General features: G+C 38.7%; 1 protein-coding gene across 5 annotated transcripts in view; it reads right to left on the bottom strand.

Moving 5' to 3' along the window:
- FILIP1 (filamin A interacting protein 1) overlaps positions 1 to 25,706 on the bottom strand; it is a 103,919-nt gene that overhangs the window by 60,584 nt on the left and 17,629 nt on the right. For 3 of the 5 annotated variants that reach the window (XM_026051256.1, XM_026051255.1, XM_026051252.1), the window contains exons 2-3: positions 17,833 to 17,973; positions 2,723 to 3,001 (exon numbers count right to left, since the gene is read on the bottom strand). In XM_026051256.1, the coding sequence (XP_025907041.1) occupies positions 2,723 to 2,995 (273 nt within the window). In that variant the 5' untranslated portion in view covers positions 2,996 to 3,001; positions 17,833 to 17,973. Of the gene's footprint in view, positions 1 to 2,722; positions 3,002 to 17,832; positions 17,974 to 25,706 lie in introns of those variants that run through there. The other 2 variants (XM_026051254.1, XM_026051253.1) reach the window with 2 other exon arrangements.

Raw genomic sequence — 25,706 nt, forward strand, 5'->3', positions numbered from 1 at the left:
ACAGTGTCAAAAGCCTTGCTCAATCTCTATCTCCCTTGCATTTTATACTGCCTGTTTCCAAGAGCAAATTTTAAATGCTGCTTTTTCGTATCCTCAGACCCACAGTAGAGGAAAGCAACAGCTGACACTTTAACACATGCTCCAGAGAAATGCACAAACATATGGAGAGTAACAAGGCCGTGAGTGGAAAAATTACTGCCATTTTATTTGGTGAAAAATAGGGGAATCTGTCTCTCAAGGTTAAATTGACACCTGTCTGGCAACAGGCACAGAATTTCACTCAGAAATGACTTTTCTTGAAAGACCCAGTGATTAGTAGTGGAATTCTGTGTGTGTAATGAGCTTTTATTAGTGCTTTATTRCCAAGCTTGCAATAGGAGAGCAAATGGCAAAAATGTATAGATGCTGCTCCTCATTTCCTTTCAAGTTCCCAAACAGGAACTGTTGAAATCCAGTGTTGGCATTGCTGAAAATTAATGGCTGCTGCTGAGAAAGTGTCATAAGGGAATATTTTGCTGCCAGGACAAACATACTGCCTGCTGGACAAAAAGATCTGTGAACCCCAGATATGATTATCCCTCCACTGTAAAGATCCATGCTGCCTGTATTGTTCTGCAATTAATAATATTTACTTTTTGGTCTGACTGAAATCACTGTGACATTCAGGCAAATTGAAATGCCTGAATACCTTTGCATTCCTATTTCTTCTACAAGTGATTGAAGTTTTATGTTGGAGCAGTTTTGCAGCACTTAATTATTTCTTTCCAAATATAGGAAAGAAATACTTTTTCCCCTTCTATATATTCAAYGTACCTTTAAAGACCATATAAAAACTTATTCTTTTTTTATACAAGCAGTGAGATCTCCCAAGAGAAAAGGTGTATTATAAAGTCTTTAAAAACAATTCTCATCATGAGTTCATTTGTTTCTGACTCTCCATTGTCAATGTTGTGCTTGAGAGCTCTCCTGCCATGTAGATAGGGRTACATTTTCATCACTGCAACTTTTTCAACTATTTTGTTTACTTACAAAATGAGATCTGGGCTATGGTGACCACAGCAGTTTATAAAAATCTGTTCTTTTCTAATTCAGTAAATGCACAGGATCCAGTCAGGAATTTTGAAGAGAGACAAAACAAAGAGTCTATCTTGGTCCTAGAATCTAAACCATAAGTATGCAACTGAGATCATTATACTAAAAAGAAAAACAAACAAACAAAAAAGAACACATCACTGGTAGGGCATGTCTTCATAGTTTTATAGCACTTTCATCTTTCAAAATTAGGAGCTGAAAGATCAGGTCCCAAAGGACTCCTATGGATCATGCCAGCACCGTACCATGTGCCTGTGCTTGTTGTGTTGTTAGATTATGGGATTACTAAACCAAGCATATGAATCTTCAGGATACATTAACAATTAATCCTCCATAACCCAGAGGTTGTAATGGTTAGATTACTGGCCTTGCCTGAGCGAGCTGTTTAGAGCATGTGGAGTAGCTTCACACTGCATTGCATCTAATAGCACAGACCTAAGATCATTCTGTTCATGGCTGTTGAGTAAACAGTYGTGTTATTTTATGACATTTTTCTTTTCAAAAAATATTGGCTGGCCCTACAGGTACAACCCACCGTTTTCCTCTAAACAAAATCTTCTCACATATGCCTATACAATATTTGCTTTACTGGTAATGAAGCAGCTTCAAAATAAAGCCACAATCTGATTAGGCAGTCCAACAGGACACTAGCCAGCCACCAAAGATGACTGCACATATCTCAAAATGAAAAGCCATGAAATGACACAGTGTATTAGGTCACTGTGACAGCCAGGAGGTAATACCAGCGTATTTACTTTGGCTGGAGGCTTCCTTGGCTCATCCTGATTTGTAGCGTCACAGCCAGGCCCACATCTCAAGCCAAAGTGCTTTAGCTTGCCTACTCCATTAATGGCTCAAGACAGGAATCAATGAACAATTTAGATTTTTTTTTTTTTGTTATTAAAATGACATAAAAATCCTATGCATTAAACAAATTATGATTCATTTCCCATTCTAGAATTAGGAAATAGAAGAACAGATGCATGTTGCAGCTATGATTGCATTTGTCCTAACAATCCTGTGGTCTAAATAAGCTTTAATACAGTCTGTCCTCTCTATCTACCAAAAGCCATAAAAGTAGTGTTACGGATAATGCAAGTTTTATCTTGGTGAAGATTTTCAGCCCATACTACAGTGCAGACGACAGCTATCTCCATCTTCTACAGAAGTTTTACAGCAAGTCCTGGACTGGGAGCACTGCAGAGACTGGCTGAGCCCTAAGCAATATCTGAATATGCAGAGGATTACAGATTGTCTTATGTTCTTTTTCAGTATTAATGATTTCTAGATTATTCACTTCAATGTTTGCATTAAAAATAGTAATTATAGACGCTATATTTGCTTGTCTTTTTTTTCCAGATGTGTTCCACTGTGATTGCTTTCTGCCTAGTTTTAAATGTTCAAGACTCTCTGTGTTTCTTTGTCAGTTCTGTGTAGTTTCTCTTGCTTTGTTAGCTGCAGACAGAGAGGCTAAATAAAGCAGTACTTAGCATTATGACTGCCTCATGAAACAGTAACCAGTGCTGTTCTCTCCTCATAGTCCTTTCCCTTATATTTGCATGTCGTGATTGAGACTTGCTATTTCTGATGGCAAAAACAAAAAAAAATACAGAAAAGATGTCTGTTTTACCTGCAATTCTCCTTCCATTATGCTGAGGAGTTTTATTAAGTCCTCTTTAGAAAACTCTATGGACTTCTTGTTCTTTCGTTCACTAGGCCCAGGTGATTTTGAGTGCCGTTTGACAGTTGCAGATACCATGACTTCATCTTCCTTCCGATGAGGTCTATTCTTTTTCTTGGCATCCTCCTGAAGTTTTTCATTCTCTGTATGGCTGATGACAGGCTTGGAACTGGAGAAGTGCCCATTAGACGAGCTTTCCCCGCCTTGGTTTCGCGATCTCATCCCTATCTAGAAAGAAAAACATAAAGATGACTTTTATATTAAAAATAATACTGACAAAAACCTACATCAAGAATACTATGTTTTGGAAGAACAGCAGTCTTCCAAACACTGAAAAATAGTGGCAAGCTCAAGGGAAGAGGGTGGAAAGCTCAACTATATCAGCAATTCTGTGTGTGGCAAACAGGGAATCCAGAGCATTAATTATAAATTTCACAGAGTCCTGAAGCAGGGTAAGCAAATTTTGTCAGGATACCACGATGCTGATATGAGTTATAATGTAYGGAATTAAAAGGATGCAGGGAAATGGCAAAGAACATTCTCCAGGTTCTCCTTTCCATCAGTCATCATTTTAATTGTTCATAATTCTTCACCACAAACAGAAACAATTTGCTAAWGCAGAACTTTAACATGAAGATTGCTGAGAGACAGGAATACATTTAGTTTTTATAAAAACATATTCCTTGAGTACAAGCTCTCTGTAAGAATGAAGTGGTAATGCATGCTMTACAAGGAGATGATAGTTTTCCTGAGTGAAGTGTTCATTTTATTCCAGGTAGGGAAGAAAACTCGGAAATGCAGAACAAAGCAGGTAGGAAACTCCATCTTTAGCTAATCACTGCATGATTTCAATAGACTGCAAGTGCCATAAAGGAAAGTCGAAAATGAATCATAGAACCATAGAACGCTTAAGGTTGGAAGGGACGTCAGAGGTCATCTAGTCCAACCCCCCTGCACACGCAGGGTCACCGAGAGCACGTGGCACAGGGCTGCATCCAAGCGGGTTTTAAAGATCTCCAAAGAAGGAAACTCCACAACCTCTCTGGGCAGCCTGTTCCAGGGCTCTGTCACCCTCACAGTCAAGAAGTGTTTCCTTAAGTTCCTGTGGAACTTTTGGTGCCTCAGCTTGTGGCTGTTTCCTCTAGTCCTATCGCTGGCCACCACTGAAAAGAGGCCGGCCCCCTCCTCCTCACTGCCTCCCTTGAGGTATTTATACACGCTGATCAGGTCCCCCCTCAGCCTCCTCTTCTCCAGGCTGAACAGACCCAGCTCTCTCAGCCTTTGCTCATAGGACAGAAGTTCCAGGCCCCTGATCATCCTCGTAGCCCTGCGCTGGACTCTCTCCAGCAGCTCCACATCACTCTTGTACTGAGGAGCCCAGCATTGGCCACAGTGCTCCAGATGTGGCCTCACCAGGGCTGAATATAGGGGCAGCCCTCAGGGCTATCACCTATTCCTCCCAGTTTGATATCATCAGCAAACTTGCTGAGGGAGCACTCCAGCCCTTCATCCAAGTTGTTAATGAATAAGTTGAACAGGACCAGACCGAGGACCGACCCCTGGGGCACACCGCTAACTACAGGTCTCCAACTGGACTCCACACTGCCACCTGGTCTCTAACTGGACTCCACCACTGACTACCACTCTCTGCACCCTGCCATCGAGCTAATTCCTAATCCACCTCCCCGTCCACTCATCTATCCCACACTTCCCAGCCTTGCTCAGGAGAATGTTGTGAGGGACAGTGTCAAAAGCTTTGCTCAAAAAATGCCAAAATATCAAAATAGAGCTCAAGAGGACATGAAACAAGTAGCAGGTAAACAGGTAGGATTCACACAACCTTTCAGGACTTCTTCAGGGTTTCAGTCTATGAGTAATATAGCTTCAATTTAACACAAAACACAGCTGCTAAAATCATTCTTGCTGTATATCATCCTCCCAAAACATCTGTCTTACCTGATTCCCTTTCCAGGGGACTGTATCCCTCAACATCCTCAAATTAAACCTACCTACCACAGATTAATCTGTCTTCTGCTGTAAACATCTCTCTCCTTTCTTCCCTCCAGACTTGGTCAGGAGGGTTGCTGCATCTTCAAATACTATTTACCCCATACACCCTGTGTCGCCAACTAACAACAGCACAGAACACAGGATGGATTAATCACTCTGCATTTCATTACTTACCACTATTAGAAAGATGTATAAACATACTCAGATATGTTTATATATGAACCCATATTTCTATCCCGTCATGCTTCCTATGTTATGCTGAAGCACATCTTTGTAATTATTTTCAGTGTTTGACACTGTAAGATTTTGTTTGTTATTGGAATCAGGATAYTTTTGTCATATATAATTAAATGGCAGGAGTGAATTTAGCCTTGTTTCAAGGCCACAGGCAGCAGTAACAAGTAAGGATGTGCAAATTTAAATCAAGTTGGTCTTCTAAAAATCAAATATTCTTCAATGAACTTAAAAAGTTTATGTAACTGCCAAGGGAAAACACCAGGAGTTTATATTGCCTGACTCCTTTGCTTTTGTATATCATATCTCCTTGTGTATCATATCTTCTAGTCTCTCAATTTAAGAATACTGGAGAAACAAGATTTGCAGAGAGATATAATGTTTTAGATCAACTACAATTTAAGCAAACAGACTCAAGAAAGCTGAAGAAGGGTCTTTACATTTGAAAGTCATCTATTTTTTTCCTAGCAATATCAATAGATCTAATGAATACTATTCCTCCTCTTCCCAGTCTTTCCTCTCACTTAAATTTATCTCTAGACTTAGTTTTCAGCTTGTTCATTAGTCAAACAGATGCTTTTCAATATTACCAGCTTCACATGTTTTACTGATGAGGATCTTGGAGCAGCAGATCTCTAGTGATGGGGCAAACCCTAAAATACTAATCGGCTTGGCTAGTGTTGCACTGGGCCTGCTAGGGCTTGCTACTGACTTGACTCAAGGCAGCATTATAAATCTCGTGTTCATATTGGCTGTATGTTTGGGTAGTTTTAGGCTCAGCAGGAAGATTTTGTTTTTATTATCCTGGGTTATTCATGTCTTAACTTCATTAATTTGGTGGAATTTATCCAGCAGTATAAATAAGAGAATCAGGCCCAGTGCTTTCAAGCAAGAGAGTCTCGTGGTGAGATTCCTTGCCTTGTAGGCCTGCTCCTAGCCAAACAATATGTGAGACAGGTATACAAAGGCCCCTAACTTCCTAAATGCTTATGCAGTATGTTTTTCATCAAATAGTTGGGATTAATCACATGAATTATGCTTTCTAAAAACGGATCTCCACTATAACCATGAACAATTCCTGTGAAGTTCAGGAAATCTTTTGGCTCTCAGGTTTGTAATGGAAAAATAAACATTGTACTATGTTTCCTCTCAGATAGGGCTTTTCAATTTGTTTAACTTTAGTGGATTTTAAACTTTCCAGCCATGCTTCCTCTCAGGAGAGAGCACTTGGGATTCAATCTTCTCTATTTTCTGAGTATTTCCTTCTGAGTCCCTAGGGGTCCCAGCCTCCAGCTTCATTCATCTCTGAATCAAATCTACTTTTCACAGCTTACAGTAAATTGCTTTATGGTTCTAGAACATCCTACATGTTTTAAGAATAAATATTGCAAGTCTGTATTACATATGTTTTCCAGTGGAAAACAGATTATTACATTACAGTGGATCCTGCTTAGTAACTCATTTCATTAGTGATCTCTGTAGAAAGATGAGACAGCTATTAGAACTGAAGGTGCACAATTCATTTTAAATTTAGCATATGACTAATTGAAACCCATAATCCCCTTCAAGCATGGCATAATCAAGCAGATGCATTTAGCTGAATTTGTTAGGCTTTATGAAAGACTGTATGCTACCATGTCAGAATTCATGGCAGATATTTTGATCCACCTGTTCCTCTGGGAGTTGCAATAACAACTCGTGTTGCATGAAAATGGAGTAATTAGCTGTAAGTATGAAATCTAACAAAGAAAACATGCATTCATATTTAAAGTAGAAAACTGAATTAAACTAAAACTTCTTGCCAGATATTCACTTGATGTAAATCAGGTCTACAAAGGACAGATATCAAATTTATGCTTTAAGTTATTAATGCAGTAGTAGAATAGCTTAACAAATCAACCTGGATTTTTCATACCTACTACTAATTAGAATATGGTAGTCACTAAAGGAAGCCTGCAGTCAAACTTTGACTCTTTTAAAAAAAAATTTAGCACTTACAGATTTTTTTACACCAAGTCTTACATCAATTAAGTGTGGCATTCAGTTACTCTCACAGACATTGCCCCTAACAGCCTTTCTTTGTGTAAAATCTTGCAAAATGAGCGTAACGTTAACACCTACTCTGTCTTTCAGTTGCGATGTTGATACTTTCCCAGCATGTTTCCAAGTGCAAAGGTGTTGTGTGCTGAAGCCAGAGGTGCAGGTGAACTCAAGCTTAAATGGTGACAGAGAGGGCCAAGTTCTGCTACACATACAGATCTTTGAGAAGAGTTTAAGGGCCAAAATCAGCAGCACAATCCAGCTATTCTGCAGTGTGTCAGGAATGTAAAGCAGCTGTTAGACTGATGAAGTTTGGTAAAGCATCTTTTTTAAATTAGAGCCGTGTGAAGTAGCCAGAATATCCTAGTTCTATACTTCTTGCTTGAAACACTGTGATTAGGAAATGAGTGCTTAGCATTATCATTTTGGACATCAGTTTGTATTTCTGATAATATCATGAGATACAAGAAAGATTTCTGAGCAGTTGCATGACCTTATTTTGACATGCAAATACCAAAAATCTTGCCTATCTGTTGTTGAACAAATTTTCCAAAGTTGATTTTTGAGACCCTGCCAGTCTAACACTGGTAACAAATGTCCTTCTACTGCCTGTGGTGAGTACACGTCTCTATATCATACAACATTCCCAATCTGCTGAAGGGATTGTATTCCTTGGAGAAATAGTTGGCATGATTTAAAATGGCTTTAGCATTTAATACGTAACTCAATTTTTCTTCTACCCCCATCATACTGCATATTACACCAGAAACCTTTCCTTGCTGAACAAGCAGTCTTTATGTGATCAGTCACCTTGATTTCAACATTTTTTGGGTACTTGTTTGAATATGTGCTCACAGCATTGGTAGTTAGCATGATACTTGGTGAACTTTTCAGGCTCTCCTCTCTCTCATTTGCCTATTAAACATAAAAGACAAATGCTATGGTTATTTACTTGAGTTTGTATTGTTGTTCTGGGTATGCAGCCTTCTGTTTTCACAAGCTTGTAATCCACAGAAGATTTTATGAAATAACCTTTATGTTACTTTTACTGACATCACCAGGAAATCTGGGGGGAATTTGCTGAGTCGGATGTCAGGAGAGGACAGGCTTTGTACTGTTCCAAACCCTTCCCCCATCTATGGCAATCTCTTCTCCCTATACTGCTTGAAATGATATCCAGATGAGACTCTGTTGTTATCTGTCTTTGGAATCAGATAATATAAAAGATTTCTTTGAACTTAACATATAGTCCTTCATGCTAATTGAATGTGCTGATTTTGGCTACATAGCACTTTCAATTAAAGTAATAAAAATATGAATAATGTTATAAAACAACAACAAAAAGGTTGATTTAGAATCATGATATAGTTGTTTCTTTTGGCTACAAAGTTGTAGTCTGGAGTTCAGTTGCTGATCTGATTAAGATATCATATGGGTTTCTGACAAACTAGGTTTCTGACAGACTAGCATTATGTTGTAGGACTGGTGCAAAAAAAGTTTATTGTTGAGGCAAAAGTGGATTTTTTTCCCACTGAGGCTTTGGGAACTGTATGGTGGATAACTATATCTTTTGGAGTAGGGCACTGCTGTGTAAAAGTGCCTCTTACATGGAGGAGATTGCTGAGGACTCATGTGCTGTCTGAACAAGATCTCAGTTCAGTCATCACTGGTCAGCATATAGCTCCAGGAATAAAAAATAAGTTAAAATATGCTCCAAGTGAAGAAAAATGCAAACAAAATCACAATCAGGTTTGAAACAATCTCTAAATGAAAATAAGAGCTGTAAAATATTTAAACAAGTTGGCCTGTATCTTCAAGTGGTGCACGACAACAACAGATAGAGATACCTTCCGAGGATTATGGAAGATAGGGACATCAAATTGACCCTGTTGCCCTAGATGGTGTCAGCAAGGATCATGCCAACTGGAGATGGGTAATTTCATCCCAGAGGAATTCAAAAAGCCAGAACCAAGGCTGTGTAGCCTCACTGGTATGGACATGATAGGAGAAGCATTCACACCACCTCAGAGACTAATGAAAATTAGTGGGTGGGTTGTTTTCCTGAACTCTGCAAACATTTGCTCTCATTGGTATGTCTAGCTGAAGAAATGAAGAGGAATTACATCGTTAAGAGGGTTTTAGTGGAGTGTGTAGTAACTGATGACTGTATGTACAGGGGTGTGTGCTGAACAAAGCTGCCCACGTTGGGCTCGAGGCCTGCAGGAAGGAGCTGCCGGTCAGAATATGGATGGGACAACTCAGTGCCGAGGGGCCTCATTCTTGGTCTTGCTCTCGCAGGTCCCTGCAGCCTTCCTTTCAGGACTGCTGGTCAAAGTGTTTAGCCAAATAACTAACACAATGAAGAATGGAACAAACACATACTCTTAGCAGCACTCAAGTTTCCTGATTTTTTTGAACATTCAAGGTCAAAGCACTAACACATTGTCCTCCCCGAGCCTCCCCCACTGCGTTGCCCTCACGTGCAATCAAATGCAACCACACAATGCATGAAAAGCAAAAGCAGCAAAAGATCTTTGTTACTTTTGACAGCGGCACACGTAGGAGTGCTGAAAGTTTTATTTCCTTGTGGGAGAGTGTGTGCCAGCTGCTAGCTGGCACTGCTGTCCTGGCACAGACATGTGAGTACTCTAACCCATCAGGACAATTCTGCAACCAACAAACAACTTAAATAACTAAGACATGGGCCTGTAATCCCTATACAGACAGGATGGGGCTACTTGGGGCTACTTGAGGTACTACACTCCTGCCTTCATCCTTTCTTCTTGCCTGCTGTGCATGGTGGAGCAGCATTCACTGCCATCATGGTCACCTGCTGAGCTGCTCGCGGTGAAGACACGGCAGCCCCATGGCCACGTAGACAGTCCCGGCCCTCGGAGTGCAGCTCTGCAGCGGCCTCTGCTCTGTGCTGCCAGTTGCCAGATGCAGCTGGTTGGCCCCGTCCCTGCTCTGCACCTGCTGCCCGAGCTCCCGGCGCTGGGGAGAGGCAGTGGGATTGCTCAGAGGAGCCTACTCAGAAAGGGGATCTTCCCCAGGGACTGCCAAGTGCCACGTTCTCTCCCTCGTTCTGTAACATGATGCACGGAGTCTCCGGGGCAGAAGGAACTTGAGTAGCTTTAATTATGAGAAAGAAGGAGAATTTGCCCCTATTAATGTCCTCATTTGTCCCCAGCAATAGTATTGCATAAATGGGTTGAGCATTTTTGATCCAGGGCAGAGATTATTTTCTTCTATCACCAATAGCTCAGTGCTTCCCAATCTATTTTGGTGAAACTTTCTTGTAAGTTCCCAACAAACAGTATAGAAAAATAACAAAATTATAGCAGATTCACTTTCAGAGCATGAGTTCGGAGCACTTCGGAGCAACAGCATGAGTTTCTGTAATGCTTTTTTTTATTTAAAATTTTACAGCTTTTAAAAATGAGTCTTCTGCTTATAACAATGCAGCACAGAATCACAGAATCATTATGGTTGGAAAAGACCTTTAAGATCACTGAGTCCAACCATAAACCCTTTATCACCACGCCTGTTAAATCTTGCTCCTTAGTGCCTCATCTACAAATTTCTTGAACATTGCCAGGAATGGTGACTCCAACACTTCCCTAGGTAGCCTGTTCCAATGTTTCACCACTCTTTCCATGTAGAWTTTTTTCCTAATATCTAACCTGAACCTGAATCTGGCACAAATTGAGGCCATTTCTTCTTGTCCTATCGGTAATTTTTTGGAGAAGAGATCAACCCCTGCCTCACTACAACCTCCTTTCAGGTAGTTATAGGAGTCAATAAGGTGTCTCCTGAGCCTCCTCTTCTTCAGACTAAACAAACCTGGCTCTCTTAGCTGCTCCTCATAAGATCTGTCCTCCAGCACTTTCACCAACTTTGCTGCCTTTCTCTGGATAGCGCCTCCATCTCTTTATTATAGTGAGGATCATGGWAGCACATAGATTGTATTCACCAAGGACTATTCACAATTGTTCCTTCACTTGAAAACAGAAATAAGAATAAGGATAAATATATTTTAAAGCATATAAGAAGAAGAGATTTCTGAAAATTGTATATTCAGATGCTGTTCTGAATCTGCTTGGAAGCAGACAAGAAATTCACAAAACTACCAGAGGAAACCCAGTCACCACTAAGTCAGATTTATACTGCTTTAACACCTTTTCCTAATTCCAAGGTAAACTCCTCCYTGGTTAAATTATGGCACAGATTTACAGAGACCAGAGTTCATGCTGATTGAATTCCGTTGACTTTGTCATTTTCAGACAAACTTGTGGTCTTACTTGGAATATTTCTGCTTGAGTAATATATGCTGACCAACTAAGGAGTAACATAGATTTGTTTCACAGGGATTCCTGTTTCCCAAGCTTCATCTGGAAAAACATCTTGGTGCATGAGGTATGTCGAATGATAAGCTATTAGATCATCATCCAGTCAAAGAAAAAATATTTTCTTGTATCGTTCTATTTGTATTTTGATTACTGTGCTTCCCAGCTGCCAGGAAGTACAAACAGGAGTCATTGAGAGGAGAACAGCTTAAAAAGCTGACACCACCACACAAAAATGTATTTAGGTCTGAAAATGGTTTATATATTCTCCAGAGTGGCTTTGTGACTGGAAAGGAGTAGCTGGGAACAAGAGACGTGGCACTTCTAAGGAGTCCTCTTCCAGCCCTTTTCTGTCCCTTTGGAGTAACCTGTGTCCAGGACAATTTCAAATTTGAAGGAGAAGGCCAGACCTTTGGAGGAACAAAGTGCCTGGACTCCTGAGACTCGCTCTCCCATCTACTGTAGCATGAGCTTCTTCACCATCTCTCTGGAGCACAGCCACTCAGTAAGGGACAAACATTGGGTCCTCTCATGTCTCTTTATTTTGCAARTTTTGCAGTTTTCCTTGGGGTTACACTCCTCTTTGAGCTGCCATTTTGATTGAAAATCAGACTGTGATTTTCAAATAAAGATACAGCTAGCAATGTCACCACTGGTTTCAGTTCAAGCCTATTAAACATCTACTTTATCATCTGACAGCTAGAAAAGGCCTGGAAAACAATCAGACAAATGATGCTGTTTAGCTGGCCTACCAAASATTTTTTACTTCTGCAAATGCTGTTAAGCAAGTTTTGGTCATTTATGTGTTGGTGACAGCACAGGACCAAATTTATATCCTAAATGAAATGCACTGGGAACTTAAAAGCCACACTATAACACTCTTCAGTAGGTTTTAGTAACTACTGCTCCTATCACCATGAATTTTCTGCTTCCAGGATGGCAGGAAACTGCTGAAAGCAGAAATATATATGAGCAGGCTGACAATAATCACAGCTGTCGCCTCTGAGTCCCTTGATCCCAAACCTTACAATGACCCAATGACCAAAACACCTAGTACATCACCAAGGGAACACAACATGGTAAGTAAGGTCATTATTTGATCCCTGCAATTCTACTTTAACCTGGAAATGCATCTTGGCAGAAAAACATGCAGCAAATAAAGAATGCTGTTAGGAAATAAGAAATTATTATTTTTCTTTTTAATTTACACCTGTACCTTTTTTCTTTTCTGTTTAACAATGAGTGATCATCCTATTAACCAAAAAATTCAGAAACAGTTTCTGCCTAACGATAAAGGGAAATGAGGGAATTACACTTTTATTAACAACTTGTTTCAACTTCTCACTTCAAAATGACTCTTTATTTTAAGAACAGGAAACAACAAAAACTTAAATGCTCTAAAAGGAGACTTTAAGCTTTGGATCACGGGAAGTGTTTTGCTATCTTTTGCTGACCAGACCTCCTGAATCCCTGAATCCTGTATTCTTTTCAACAGCGTGGTTATTTTTTTTTTTTTTTTGGCACAGCTCTGATTTCACTGAAACCAGTAAATATTTACAGCTACATTTTATGCTTGCTATATTTTACTTTCTGTCAGTTTATAAACAAAACCAAAAAGAATCAAAGGGTAAATGCCCACACAAATTCTATAGCAAAGGAAAAAAATCATATCGAAGACCGGTATCACCCACAAATATTGCCTGGAGGAGACAACATTGTAAAAGCACATCTGTAGCATCTCAGATTTCAGCTGTCTACCAAAGTTGGGAGCAAGTCCCAAACCTCTCTCAGTGACTCCTTTGTGGGCAGCTTCGGTTGTTGAAAGACAAGGAAGACCAGCTTGCACACGAATGTCCGGCCTATTGGGGAGTGGTGAATTTAACCCTGTCAGCAAGAGGGCTGTAAGGCACTTCCTAAAAGCTTCCTCCTCTGTGAAGGCCGACCAGATTCAAAACAATGAGTTAAAAATCGTTTCAGATACAAAACTTGCCCTTGAGTTTTACTATCAGTTTTGATGGCTTTACAATACCGCTTTTCCATTTTGGAAAAACAATTCTTTGGCTACAGCCCTATAAGAGATTAACCATATGCAGAGCTGCTCTCTGTCTGCAAGGCCAGCTGTCCTGGGAAATCCTGCAGGCCRCTAAGCCCCCTTAGCATCCATAACGCTCTGGCTGCATCCAAACTGCCCACTGGGAATAGTGCCTTGCCCCTGCTGACTCCCAAAATATGCCCTCAAATATTTTGGGATTGTTGAACAGCTTGGCCAAAAGCGTGCCCAGGACCCCTCTGGCCATCTAAGAGCAGAGACATTCATCTTACAGCATCTGTTCTCGGGCCCTGGCACTGTTCAACTTCCAAGCATCAATACAGCCTTTCCACTCTCTGTTTTGCAGCCTGCTTCTTTATAAAGGGCAAGGGAAAATTCAYGGGCCATGCAAAGGGAAGCACACGATGATATTCCAGGGGGTTATTTTTAAGTGCCTACTAAAGGATGCTCTGGAGATGCAGCAGTTTAGCAGGGCCCATTGAGAGACATCACAGCTAAAGGAGGTAGAGAGGTTGCAGACCATTTCCACTTCCCACCAGGTCACATCTCCTGGCTCATGGTGGGCTAGGTCACACCAAATTTGAACTTTTMTGCTCTGTGTTGCTAAGATGGCTTTCTCCAATAGTGGAGAAGGTGGAAGAAAGTGGAATAGTGGGAAGTGGAGAAACATGGCTTTCTCCACTTCAAAACTTTCATGCACGGAAAAGCAGGTGGCTTTTCTAGATCTCAGTTTTTAAAATTCCCTAGACATTTTCTTCACTCAAAAGATGGAAGTTAAATAATTATCCTRTATCTACAGGTTGAGCTAATTTTGATGTATTTTTGAACCTCCTGTCAATGTCAATTCACTCAAAACTCCACCTGCCATTTTAGTTCAGAAATAAAGGTCAGGTTAAGCTGAAAATGTATCACAGCTACCCTGAGCAGCTGAGGAAAAGAGAGGGAAGCAGTGGATAAATATCCCTGTACAGGCATAGTCTCACATTAACATAACTAAGATTGCATGCTGCCAACCAAATTCAACTTACTTTATATCTGTGAGTTCTTAAAATGCTATTTCAGCGGGGCTAAAACCAAAATGGAATTCATTTGTCTCGCTGTATCTAGCCAAATACATTACCTTCCTCAGACACACACAGACCTGATTGGTAAATAAGGCAAGAAAGCTGCATATAAATAGAGAAATCGATGTGTCTGGGGAACTATTGAAAAACTGTCTGAAAAAATATTTTTTCCAGCAGTTATGTAATGTCTAAGCATTACTTATTTGTTTACTTAAATATTTTTCAGCTGCCTGCAGGGAAGCGTAGGTGACTGAAAAATTTCTTTGGGCTCGTTCCCTCATGCCTGGGGCTGGGTAGTGCAGAGGCTCCAGAGCCCTTTGCAACATCCCAGGCACATGGGGAGTCCGATCCTCTCCTACACACTGCTCCTGAGCAGCTCCTTCAATACAACCCACCCTTTTTCTTAAATTGCTGCTGGAGTGGCAAGAATAGATTTTGAAGGCAATAAGGATACTGGAGAAAATCCAATATTCCATGGATTACGCATTACAAGAATGCATGGGAGTTATGCAAAAGCTAAAATGCAATTTTCATAGGTGTGAATGCTGATTATGATCAAAAACCTAAGCTTTTCTCTACATATGAATTGCTCAAAAATATATTGTTACTGCAATTTAGTCATTCAGATATGTCTCTCCATAAGAAGAGAGCTCCTTCATCCTGAAATCCATCTTATATTAATCCATTATATTATCCATTATATTAAGAGAGTACATCACTTATCTAGAGGAAAAAGATATATATATCTCTTAAGTATTCTCCTATGCTCATTTTTGCCTCCCCCTGTTTTCCTTCCACTCAGGGCTCTATTTGTAGTGAAAATGAGCTGTAAGTTTAGCCTCACTCCACTTTCTTATATTGCATAGCCCAAAGATAAGAGTTTTTTGTTGTTTGCTTGTTGGTTTTTTTTTTAATCTCTATTGCTTCACATGCATACAGAAGGGCTTTAAGAAGTAAAAAGTATTTTTCAGTCTTTCCTAACTGAAAGTTCTCCAGAGCAACTGTTGGTAAATACAACTATGTAGCAAGCACATGCAAGCGCAGAGTAATCAGATGGATCTAAGAAYTTCAGAAAGTCAGGACAAAGACCTCCTATTAAAAAATCTTTCCTTACCTGAATTATTAAGAATATTTTAAATCTTTAAATCTTAAAAAAGTCTGCTAAATTAAATCTAATTTGAGGAATGCAGATTCCATTTTTAAATTTAAATGCCCTTTATTTTAAAATTTAATCAACTAGACAACCAAAAAATCAGTCAATTCAGGATAATTTTAATTAATCTAGGACTTTCTTGCATCAGCAGAGTGCTTCAGCACTAGTATATTGCTACCTTACAGAAATGCTTAAACTCAGTTGAAATTATCTGCCTGTATCAAGTTCTGTTATTCATTTAGCCAAACGTAATTTAAAACTTTGCTGTCCTACTATATCTTCTTTTTTATTCATCTGTGCAGCATCATCAAGCATATGCCAAGCCAACAGTATAAATTAAAAAAAAAATCCATTAGTAGTGTGTCAGTCTATTCTAGGACTGCACAACTGCTCTGGTATGAAATGGCCATTTTTAGAAAGCCTGTGTACAGCTGGGGGTGTGCACTGATTGCCCTAAGATGGCTGTCATGCCTGCAAAAAAAAATTTATTCCAATTATACTCTTTGACACTAATATTTTATTTTGGGGGTAGTGGTGCTGAGGAAAATCAAAAACTTGCCCTGAAAAAAGTTTGGCAGCGCATAGTGGTGTGAGGCTATGGCTTGGCTCTAGCGTGGGTCTGCCAGACAGTAGGAATTATTAAGGCATTCCCTATGGCAAGGAGCAAAGACTGAGTATTTCATGGACACCAGACTTGGTGAAGCCAGCAATGGTACCCAATCCCTTTCTGCAGATAGATAGCCAGATAAATGCAATTATCTCTGTCTAGGTAAGAAAGGACAAGGCTGGATGGTTCTATATGAATATTTGCCCTTTATTGGTCTCATTTACCTAGAAGATGCATGCCTAGGAAAAGAAAAGACCTCTTCTTTTCACATRATATCTTCAAAAAAGTTGGAAATGCAATCTTAACAGGCTGTTTAAAATTTCTTAGAAATTTCTTAAATGCCAAGAAAGATGGAGAATTAAATAAAGATATTTTTTCAAGTAAAGTAATAATTATTGTACTTCATACCACATGCACACTTTTAAGTAAAAAATAAAATACATTTTTTTAATTTGCTTAAAAAAATCTGTTAACTAGAAACACATCATTAGAAGTTTGTAGTCACATCAAGTCTGTATCATAAAAATAAAGATTTGTGTAATATTATTAAGCAAAATAGCAATTATAAGTTCTTAAGAAAGAAATAAAATATTATTTATGACATATTATCATTATGAATGACAAATTAAGGAGGATTTTATGATGTATTGCAGATTTCAACCAGTTATAAATAGAAAAGCTATACAAGCCATAAAAATTGCACAATGTACAACTTTCAGTTCCAGGAATACTGCGTTTGCAGTCCTTGACTACAAATAGAGCTGATTTCTGACAGTTGAGATAGATCTTCTGGGACCATAATTAATGCAGACAATCCCAAGCTTTCCAAGTGAGTCAGACATTTTAAAATGTGATATTATATGGGGCTTAATGTTGTGAGATTTTTTATAAAATCTTCTATTGGTTGTTTTCCAGTTTTTGAGCTCTTAGGGTTCATAATTTCAAGGCATGTTACAGCACYGTGAGGTATTTTTAAACTGGAAATAAAGATTATCATATAACCAATGTAATATTAGTAATAGSACTTTTAGAAGACAAGCAAAATCTTAAATATTGTGGAGCTCCCAATATGGTCAGAAGAGTCTGTGCTGACTATTGAAGAGTTCTTCACTGTGGCAACTCCTTAACTTATCATGCTTASTATTAACTTGTGCTCAAATACAGATATTTCAGAGAAAATCATATATATTCAGGATGCCTTGGTAATTGTCACCAGTCGCTGAGGGCTTTGAGAATTTGTGCCTATGAAAGGCAAGTGATTGCATGAGGAGATAGTTTTGTTCACCTCATGGAGCTAACATGAATACTTCAGTATTTTAGATACTCTAATGTTTTGCCAAGCAGCAGGATAAGACAGATATTTTTAAATCAATTGGAAAAAAAAAMCCTTTYTTTTTTCATTAAAWTTTCAAGGCATCTGCTGAGACTTCAGATTCTGCTCTCCTGCCTTGCTCTTGCAACAGCCCTTCCTAAATCAACAGTTGTGGTTTTAGAAGAGAGGCTTCACCATGAAGCTCCTGCCCTGAGCTGCACAGCACGTGATGCGGGGTAATACCTGTGTCGAGGGCCGCTGCCGGAGCACGGACTTCGCTAGAATCTAGGTCCGGACCCGGGAGGAGAGAGTCGAGGATGGAGGTGTCCCTGTGCCATTGCTTTGCTGCTCCCACCTGAGGCTGACTGGGGTCCCTGTCGCTCCCTAAAGAAAAGATAAGGCTCAGGGGCTGCATGTGAGGACAAAACGGAGACGCAGCATGTTCTGCTTACCCTGCCTGGAAGCCAGCAGGACCATTAGGCAACACCGACTTCCAGGCTTAACATGGCTTGAAAATATATCATGTCAGTTCAAAGATTCGCACTCACTTCATCAATATGTCTGCAAAGTCATGAAAGAGGAGAGCAATCTGAAGAATCCAGAATATACCTGCTGCTGCATTTGACAATATGACACAGCACCCCAATCCAAGGCCTAAAACATGGCATTCCTGCTGCCTCACCAGCGTTAGTACCACAGTCACAAGTTTTACTACTTTAAATTAGCAAACAGTCTAGCAATTAAACTTCTCCAGTTCAAAAAAGACAGCCTTGATGGGAGAAGGAAACAAAAGCTGGTAGGATGAGTGATGTAGGGGTCCACAATGAATACATTAGTTCTTCACAAGATAATGCAATGTAATCAAATAACCACAGAGAAGTAACATATGCTGCTTGGTCCATCTAGAAGTCAGTCTGCTCTTCACAACCACACTTCTACCTGCTCTGTGCGATTGCATGTATTTCCTGAATGACCAGCAGAAATTGGTAGCACTGATATGAGGATAAGAGAAAGAGAAAAGTAGGGGTATCGCAAGAGTGAGGAAGGGACTCATAACAACAGAGAGAAGCAAGATCTCATGGATTCTGGTTCATTCAAGTGGTTTATTTGCATAAAAGTACAGAGTTTTAATCCACCCTGCGAGTTCCTCGAATTCTGCCCCGACCTTCTCAACTAAGCAGAATGGCTATGCTATAGCCAAAGTCTTACAAATTCTGTAATCCATTTCAAACACTAGAGTTTCAAAGACTATGARTTTGAGCAGTGATATATCTAGGTGGAATCAGGGGCAGAATTTGTGGAGGTAGAGAATTTCTGAGTTATAGAAAATGCAGAGAGCAGGAGGTCAAAGGAGGTTCTACCTGTGGCATAAGGCTTGGTCAAGAAAACTGTGTTCTAGAAAGTTTTGATCCTTTTAAGGAAAACAGTAACATTTTTTTCACCTCTACAAACTGCCTGTTCATTAATTCCTTTAAATAATTCGCCCCAAAATAATGCAGTCTTACTAGAGACACTGATATTTAAGGAAAAAAATCAGAGCTATTATAGTTCATAAATCTATAGCAATTATAACAGAAAATGACACATTTTCACAATATTTCTTAATGAATTGCTTGTAAATTCTTGCAAACAGCAAATACATAATACCATGGTAGAAAGAAACTTGATGTTGGARGAAAATAATCTTGTCCCTGCTATGATTGAAAGAACATCACTAAATGGACTATGAGAGGTACAAGGATAAATGCAGTAAAGAAATCCTAATCAACTGTAATCACAGTTAAAATGATGCAAACTGTTGATTTAAACATGGTTTTATAGAAAAAAGCTATTAAATTATTTTACTGAAAATGATTTTATGAATAAATACTTTTTCCTTGAAAATTTGTTTAGGAAACTTCAGTCTTGAACAACCAGTCATAGGAGACAGTCCTGAGCAACGTCTTTGGTTTGTTTGTGTTTTATTATTAGAAAATATTTCCTTCAAATGTAACAATTCATGTTATCATGTTGTTATACCTACAAGTCTGAATCATGTGACATGAAAATTCACAGGTGGTATTCTGGAGATAATTTGTAGGAGGTACATGTGATATACAGAAATTACTTCTTTGCTCTATAAAAAGCTTGTCTTTTATAAAAGTCAATGACAGTTTTGTCATTAAGTTGGTCAGAGGAGCAATAACTGTCTCTAAAAGTTAATATGCAATTATCTAGTGCTAGTAAAAGAGAATGACTTAAGTTCTGAAAATAAATAGGTTAATTTTCAGAACCATTCACAAATTATTAAAAAAAAAAAAGAGAGAAGCGTTTCTGTCAATCAGTTCACACCACTTCTTACCAAAATTACAGGAGTGGCCAAAGCATAATAAGTCAAATTATGATCTCATTTGTGTTGACAAATACCCAGAGTAACTCTCTTGAGTTTAAAGAAGCTCGTCAGGTGTTTCGTTAATCTAAATGAGGTTAAAATCTGATATATTGAATGCAAAAAAGTAGTTTTGTGACTTTTAAAAATATCATTGGTTGTTCTTTAAATGGTCCCATCAGAGCACTTTGTATCTGCAATATATAACTTTGAATCTCTTTTATAATCAAAGTATCTCCATCTAAGTCTTCTCAAGAAGAGACATTCTGAAGTACAGTGAGAACTTCAGTATTTTAGACACTCTAATGTTTTGCCAAGCAGCAGGATAAGATAGATCTTTTTAAATCACTTGGGAAAAAAAACTTTTTTCACTAAATTTTTAAATATCATAAAATTTTATTTATACATATATATATTTTATTCTCTGTTTCAAGTAAGTGCTACCATAGTGAATAGGTTGAGCAAACAAAACAGAATGAGTATCACCATCTTTCAGTTAAAAGTGCTCTTTGTGTTATACAACACTGTTGCTTTGAGAAGTCCATGGGAAATTGCCATGGCCTTGAATAAAGCTGGTATTTCATTCACATTACACAAGCACATCAAAAACACTCCTAACCACAAGATAGCCTCATAAAGGACACAGCATTGCTTACAGATTGTATCTCACTGGCATCTTAAAATCAACAGGGCTACAATAACATCACAACTCTGTGCCCAGCAAGACACCTTTTGGACCTCTGTGTTCCTTTCCTGGTTTTTTTTTTTCCTTGCTGGTTGTTGAGAGTTTTAATCACATGGACTAACTGCATCAGTGCACAGCTTCAAGCAATGAGGTGTGTCAAGGTCACTGTTTAATAAGTGCAGATGGATTAAGTTTTGTTTGTTGCTCTCAGTGGAATCATGTGAAGCCCTTGATTCTCTGTAAATTTGCTTTGGAGAATTGAACTTAGTAGAAGAAAAGCTGCAGTTTTCTTTGGTGGGGTTGGCCAAGAGACTGTAATGACAGAAAGCTTTGATGATTTTTCCCAGTCAACATGCCATGGCTCTCAGGTGCCTGGACTAAGTGTTATGAACGAAAGGCTAGAGAAAGGAAAGAGCTTTAAAACTCTCCAGCACTAAACCTGAGCGAATATAAACCCTGCTGTCATGCTGGGGATGATACCACCAAGAGCAAACCTTCTGGACAAACACTTTGGGTGAGGCATTGGGAAAATCATGTTGTTACGTATGCTGAGTCTGAATCAGACAGAAACTAAAGCTGTTTCTGTTTCTGGCAAGCACCTAATGCTCCACCAGAGTTACTGAGAAGACTAACTGTCTGATTGCACATGTACCTTCTTTCCATGGCATGGGAAGCAGGAGCCATGCAACACCTTCCACTATTAAACATGTCCCATGGCCAACGAGCTGGGAGCCGGGCCAATGTGAGGTCGCCTCAGTTTATGTGGTAGAGAGAGGGAGCTCTGCTAGCCTCATATCAACAGAGAATATACACTGCAGAATACATTCCAAGGAATTCCTTTATTTTTTTTTTCCCATGGGGATTTCTTATAGTAGTTGTATAGTAGGTATAGCCTGCCACACCATATACTGTTTATAGGAACATTCTCAGTTGTTCAGAAACTCAGACCCATTTCTTCAATGATCACTGTCACAAATCAAATCAACTGTATGTTGTGTTGCCTGAAAATCTTAATCAAATCACAATTTTAGTTGACTCCCAGCTTTTGCTAGAATCCTAAACCCTTTCATACTGTAGTTTCAAGTAACTACTTAGAGAAAAGCATTATTTCTAATAAAGATCACCTTAAAAGACTTTACAATCTTTACTTAATCTCTTAAATATTTGGCACTGCACATCCTTGCCAGCTTGAAATTATTACTGGTTTTGCAAAGGCTTCTTTTATTATGTTATTACACAAGACTGTTGTACTTTGTCATTTGTAGGACATTACCTCAGACTTACTCAGGTACAAACATGGACTTCTAGGATGATCAGGGGAATAGAGAACCCATCATATGAGAAGAGAGAATGAAGAACTTGGCTGGTTTAGCTTAGCAAAATAAAGGCTGTTAGGGGATCTAGTTGCTGTCTATAAATATATCAGAGAAGCAAACGCCAGGGAGAAGGAAGAGGCATTTAAACTAAATAGCAATGTTGGCAAGGAAACTCATTGACACAGGGTTACCAGAATTACATATATGTTAGAAACTAGAAAAAGGTTCTCACTTAGAGCCATGAGATTTGAGAACAACTTTCCAGATACAGTAATTGCTGAAAAAAAATATCCYAGCAGCACTTATCTTCGGACTTGATAAATTTATGTAGGGGATTATATAATGTGATGCCCTCAGCATTAGGAGAATATATTTGATGACCTATGAGATCTCTTCCAGTCCTACGTTCATGTACAAAACTATTATAAATCATGCTGATTCTGTAACCTTCAGCTATGTAAACTTCAGAGCAAGATGGGCCAGAGTGTCAGTAAAATAATTCTATCTACCACAAAGTCAGTAAGTTCAAGAGAACTAAAACATTTTACAAATAACCGCTTTTATAGCCAATTGGCCATCAGTGAAATTCCCAAGATTACTAATAATTAGTAATAGTTGTCCTCTAGCACTGATTTAAAATGCATTGTAAATTTCATGCAGTATTTTATCCATGACTTTAAAACCTTTGGAGCTGTTGAAGTTGAACTGTTATTTCTGGTATTTTGCTCTGAGCTACAAATTAATTAAGAACAAGTACATTTTTGTGCTAATACATTTTACTTTGGAGGTTATCCAAAAAATATAGCCAAAGCAACAGAATTATGATTGTTTCTCATTTAGCATGGGTTGTACGCATAAGAGGAAAAACACTGCTAAAAAACAACTTTATAGAACTTATAGAACTTTAGTTTTTTTCATTAAATGTGGCTTTTGCTGAAGTACCTGTCAACTTCAAAAGACAGAGCTTCTTGGTGAAGTTTACTTTCACCAAAAGTAGAGAGATTTTTACAGAAAAAAAAACCCGATCATTTACAAAAAGTATTTTTCTAAATGCATTACATATGCATGCACACACACTGAGCATCCAATAAAAAAGGGATAATCTATGGCTGTTCTGGAAACTGCTTATTTTTCTTCCATATAGCTCCTATTTGGAATTTTGATATCATTTATTAGCATGCTATCTTCATAACAAACATGAGCACTATGAAGACAAATGTTATTTTTCTAAAACTTTATAAAATGCAAAAACACTATTATAAAAGTTTGTGTATCTTAATCTGGCTCATCCAGTTGCCACGTAATTAGGTGATTTCACAAATTAAATATCAGTTTTTCTGGTTTTATTAACAGTTTACTTTCTTAGCCAAGAAAGTTCAAAATCTCTCACCAGTTCCTTGTGAAAAAATGCCAATTTCAGGTGTTCAGGTCTGGTGTTTAGATGCTCTGAAAGAAAGGACACAATAGAACGGGAAAAAAAAGTCCCTCCATTGTCATCAGTTAATGGATGACATTAGAGCCTACATAGTAGACTTCTAAAATCTTCCCTCATCTTATTCATATATAAATCTTTTTAAAGCATACTAGCTTATCGCTGTAATCACACAGAGTGAAAAACAAACACCCATTTACTTAGGTGATTGTGTACACACTTGAGTAAAAAGCCAAGAAGGAGGGTAATTTTGAGATCTTTCATATCAATAGAATTCCAAGAGAAAATTAATACATGTTCCTGGTGTATCCYGAAAAATGCTTTCTTTAGCAGGTCATTTCTGGTTTGTGTGGGCTTTGAAGTATTCTCTGAAGACAAACAAAACAAAGCATTTTTTAAGAAATTGAACAGCAGATCCAGAGAACTCATCTCTGGATTCAAAAGCTTAGGTGGCTTTGAGGAAGGCAGAGGTAGTTGGAAGAAGGATTCATTTATGGTTCTTAACCAGATAAAACCCATGAGAGTCAGACAGTCGCTTAAGCTGAAAACAGCCAGAGGCAGGTGAAGTGTTTGAGGAAGTTCTCTATATCCTCACCCTGCTCTTGCTCGCCCTGAGTATCTGCCATTGGCCACTGATTTGTGTGTTTGTTTTTTTGTTTATTTTTCCAGAGCTTAGTACAAAGGCAGCTCAGCTGCCATAAATTATGCTGCAGAGTTCTCTCCACTTGACTCAATTACAAGGGTCAGCACAGAGTGCAAGCCTTGACCCTCACTTTGGAGAAATTTGTTGGCGGCTTGCTCCTTAGTAGACTTTTCTTCTTTCAGATGACTGTAAGCATATGAAGGACTTCAATCAAAGGACTTGATGTTGAAATATTTTAAATTGCTATGGCTTGCCCGGGACCACTGGAACAAGGTTAATTTATCCCGCTATATTTTTTACATGGAGAACATACCATTATCTCGCCACGGATGATTTCGGTGATGCAAAAGACATCTACTTTTAGAATGAAARCTATAGGTTGTGATCTACAACAATACGCTAACTGTATCTTCAGCTGAGGGACACGGAAATCACAAGGTATTCTGGCAGGTGCTTTGGAACTWGCTCATGTTAGTTTTAAACCACCAAAAATTATTGTCATTGCTAGGCAATTCAAGTGAGAAAGCTGTTTTTGCAAAACAATATTTAATGGATCTGAAAATAAGAACAGAGCAGTGGCAAGGTGCATAATGTTATCTCAAAGGCACTTGCCGCACCCTTAAACTAAATCCAAAGACAACTCTTCCCAKGGACAGATAGAAGGGTTTGTTTGCTGTTTGTCACTGGGCATACAAGTGAGCTGCATGCCATGGCTAAGACGTCAAAGCCCTCACTTCAGTAATGCCTTAGAGCTTTCAGCAATGCCTTGAACACCTAAAATTAAAGGTGAAGAGTCTGCACAGCAAGAATATTAGTGTTGCATATATTTAGAAGTTTATATTTATTTACATAACAACGGTTCTCAACAACTTTCCAGCTGAATTAATRTTGAAGCTGTTTTCATTTTTAAAGTATTCTGTATTCACTTCTTTGATAAACAAGAAATATTAGTTTAAGTTTTTCAGAGCAACAATTTAGAAGCGTATTCAATTGCTTCTTGACTGCAAAATAGTCTAATACCCCAAATTTTTAGCAATGCTTACTGACTAGATCGTAGCTAAAATTCCATATAAGCATATTTTTAAAGTTATCTTCTTTCCCTTGGCTATTTTGTTCAAGATTTGCTTTCTCATGGAAGAATCAGGAAAATATGCATCACTCCAAGCGCTGTAAGAATGCAGCCTCTGCTCTGCTTTATGTCAAATGATTTCATCACCTCTTAGACACTGGACCTCAAACAAGGGTGTTGGCAGATAAAAACTCATTTGGTTTGCTTTCAAATTGCAGTATATTAATTTATAGTTTTAAGGAAATGTGCATTGTATATGAGGCATTGGAGATTTCTTCAAAAGAAAAGGGGTTTGTCCCTTCTATTGTGCTCTCCCTTCACAAAGGACTTGTCTCTGAGCTTCTCCTTCACTGATGGAGGAAGCACCTCCTGGAGCTCTAAGGCACTAGCATCACCCTCCACAGGAGACAAGGGCCAAGGGCTTTAGCTAGCACCGGATCCTAGTGAGCTACTGCAAATCCTGTAGCTCTACTGCTTGTAACGGTGCAGAAAGCCCTCCAGAACTTCCTATTCCTGCTGTGTGACAATTGTATGCTCTATTCTCCTGAAGCCAAGAGTACAATTTGTTTTTTGTTGGGTTCTGTTGGGATTTTTTTTTTTTTTT

The sequence above is a fragment of the Nothoprocta perdicaria genome, unplaced genomic scaffold, assembly GCF_003342845.1.
Source record: "Nothoprocta perdicaria isolate Ctin4 unplaced genomic scaffold, notPer1 scaffold_74, whole genome shotgun sequence".
Classification (NCBI taxonomy): Eukaryota; Metazoa; Chordata; class Aves; order Tinamiformes; family Tinamidae; genus Nothoprocta; species Nothoprocta perdicaria.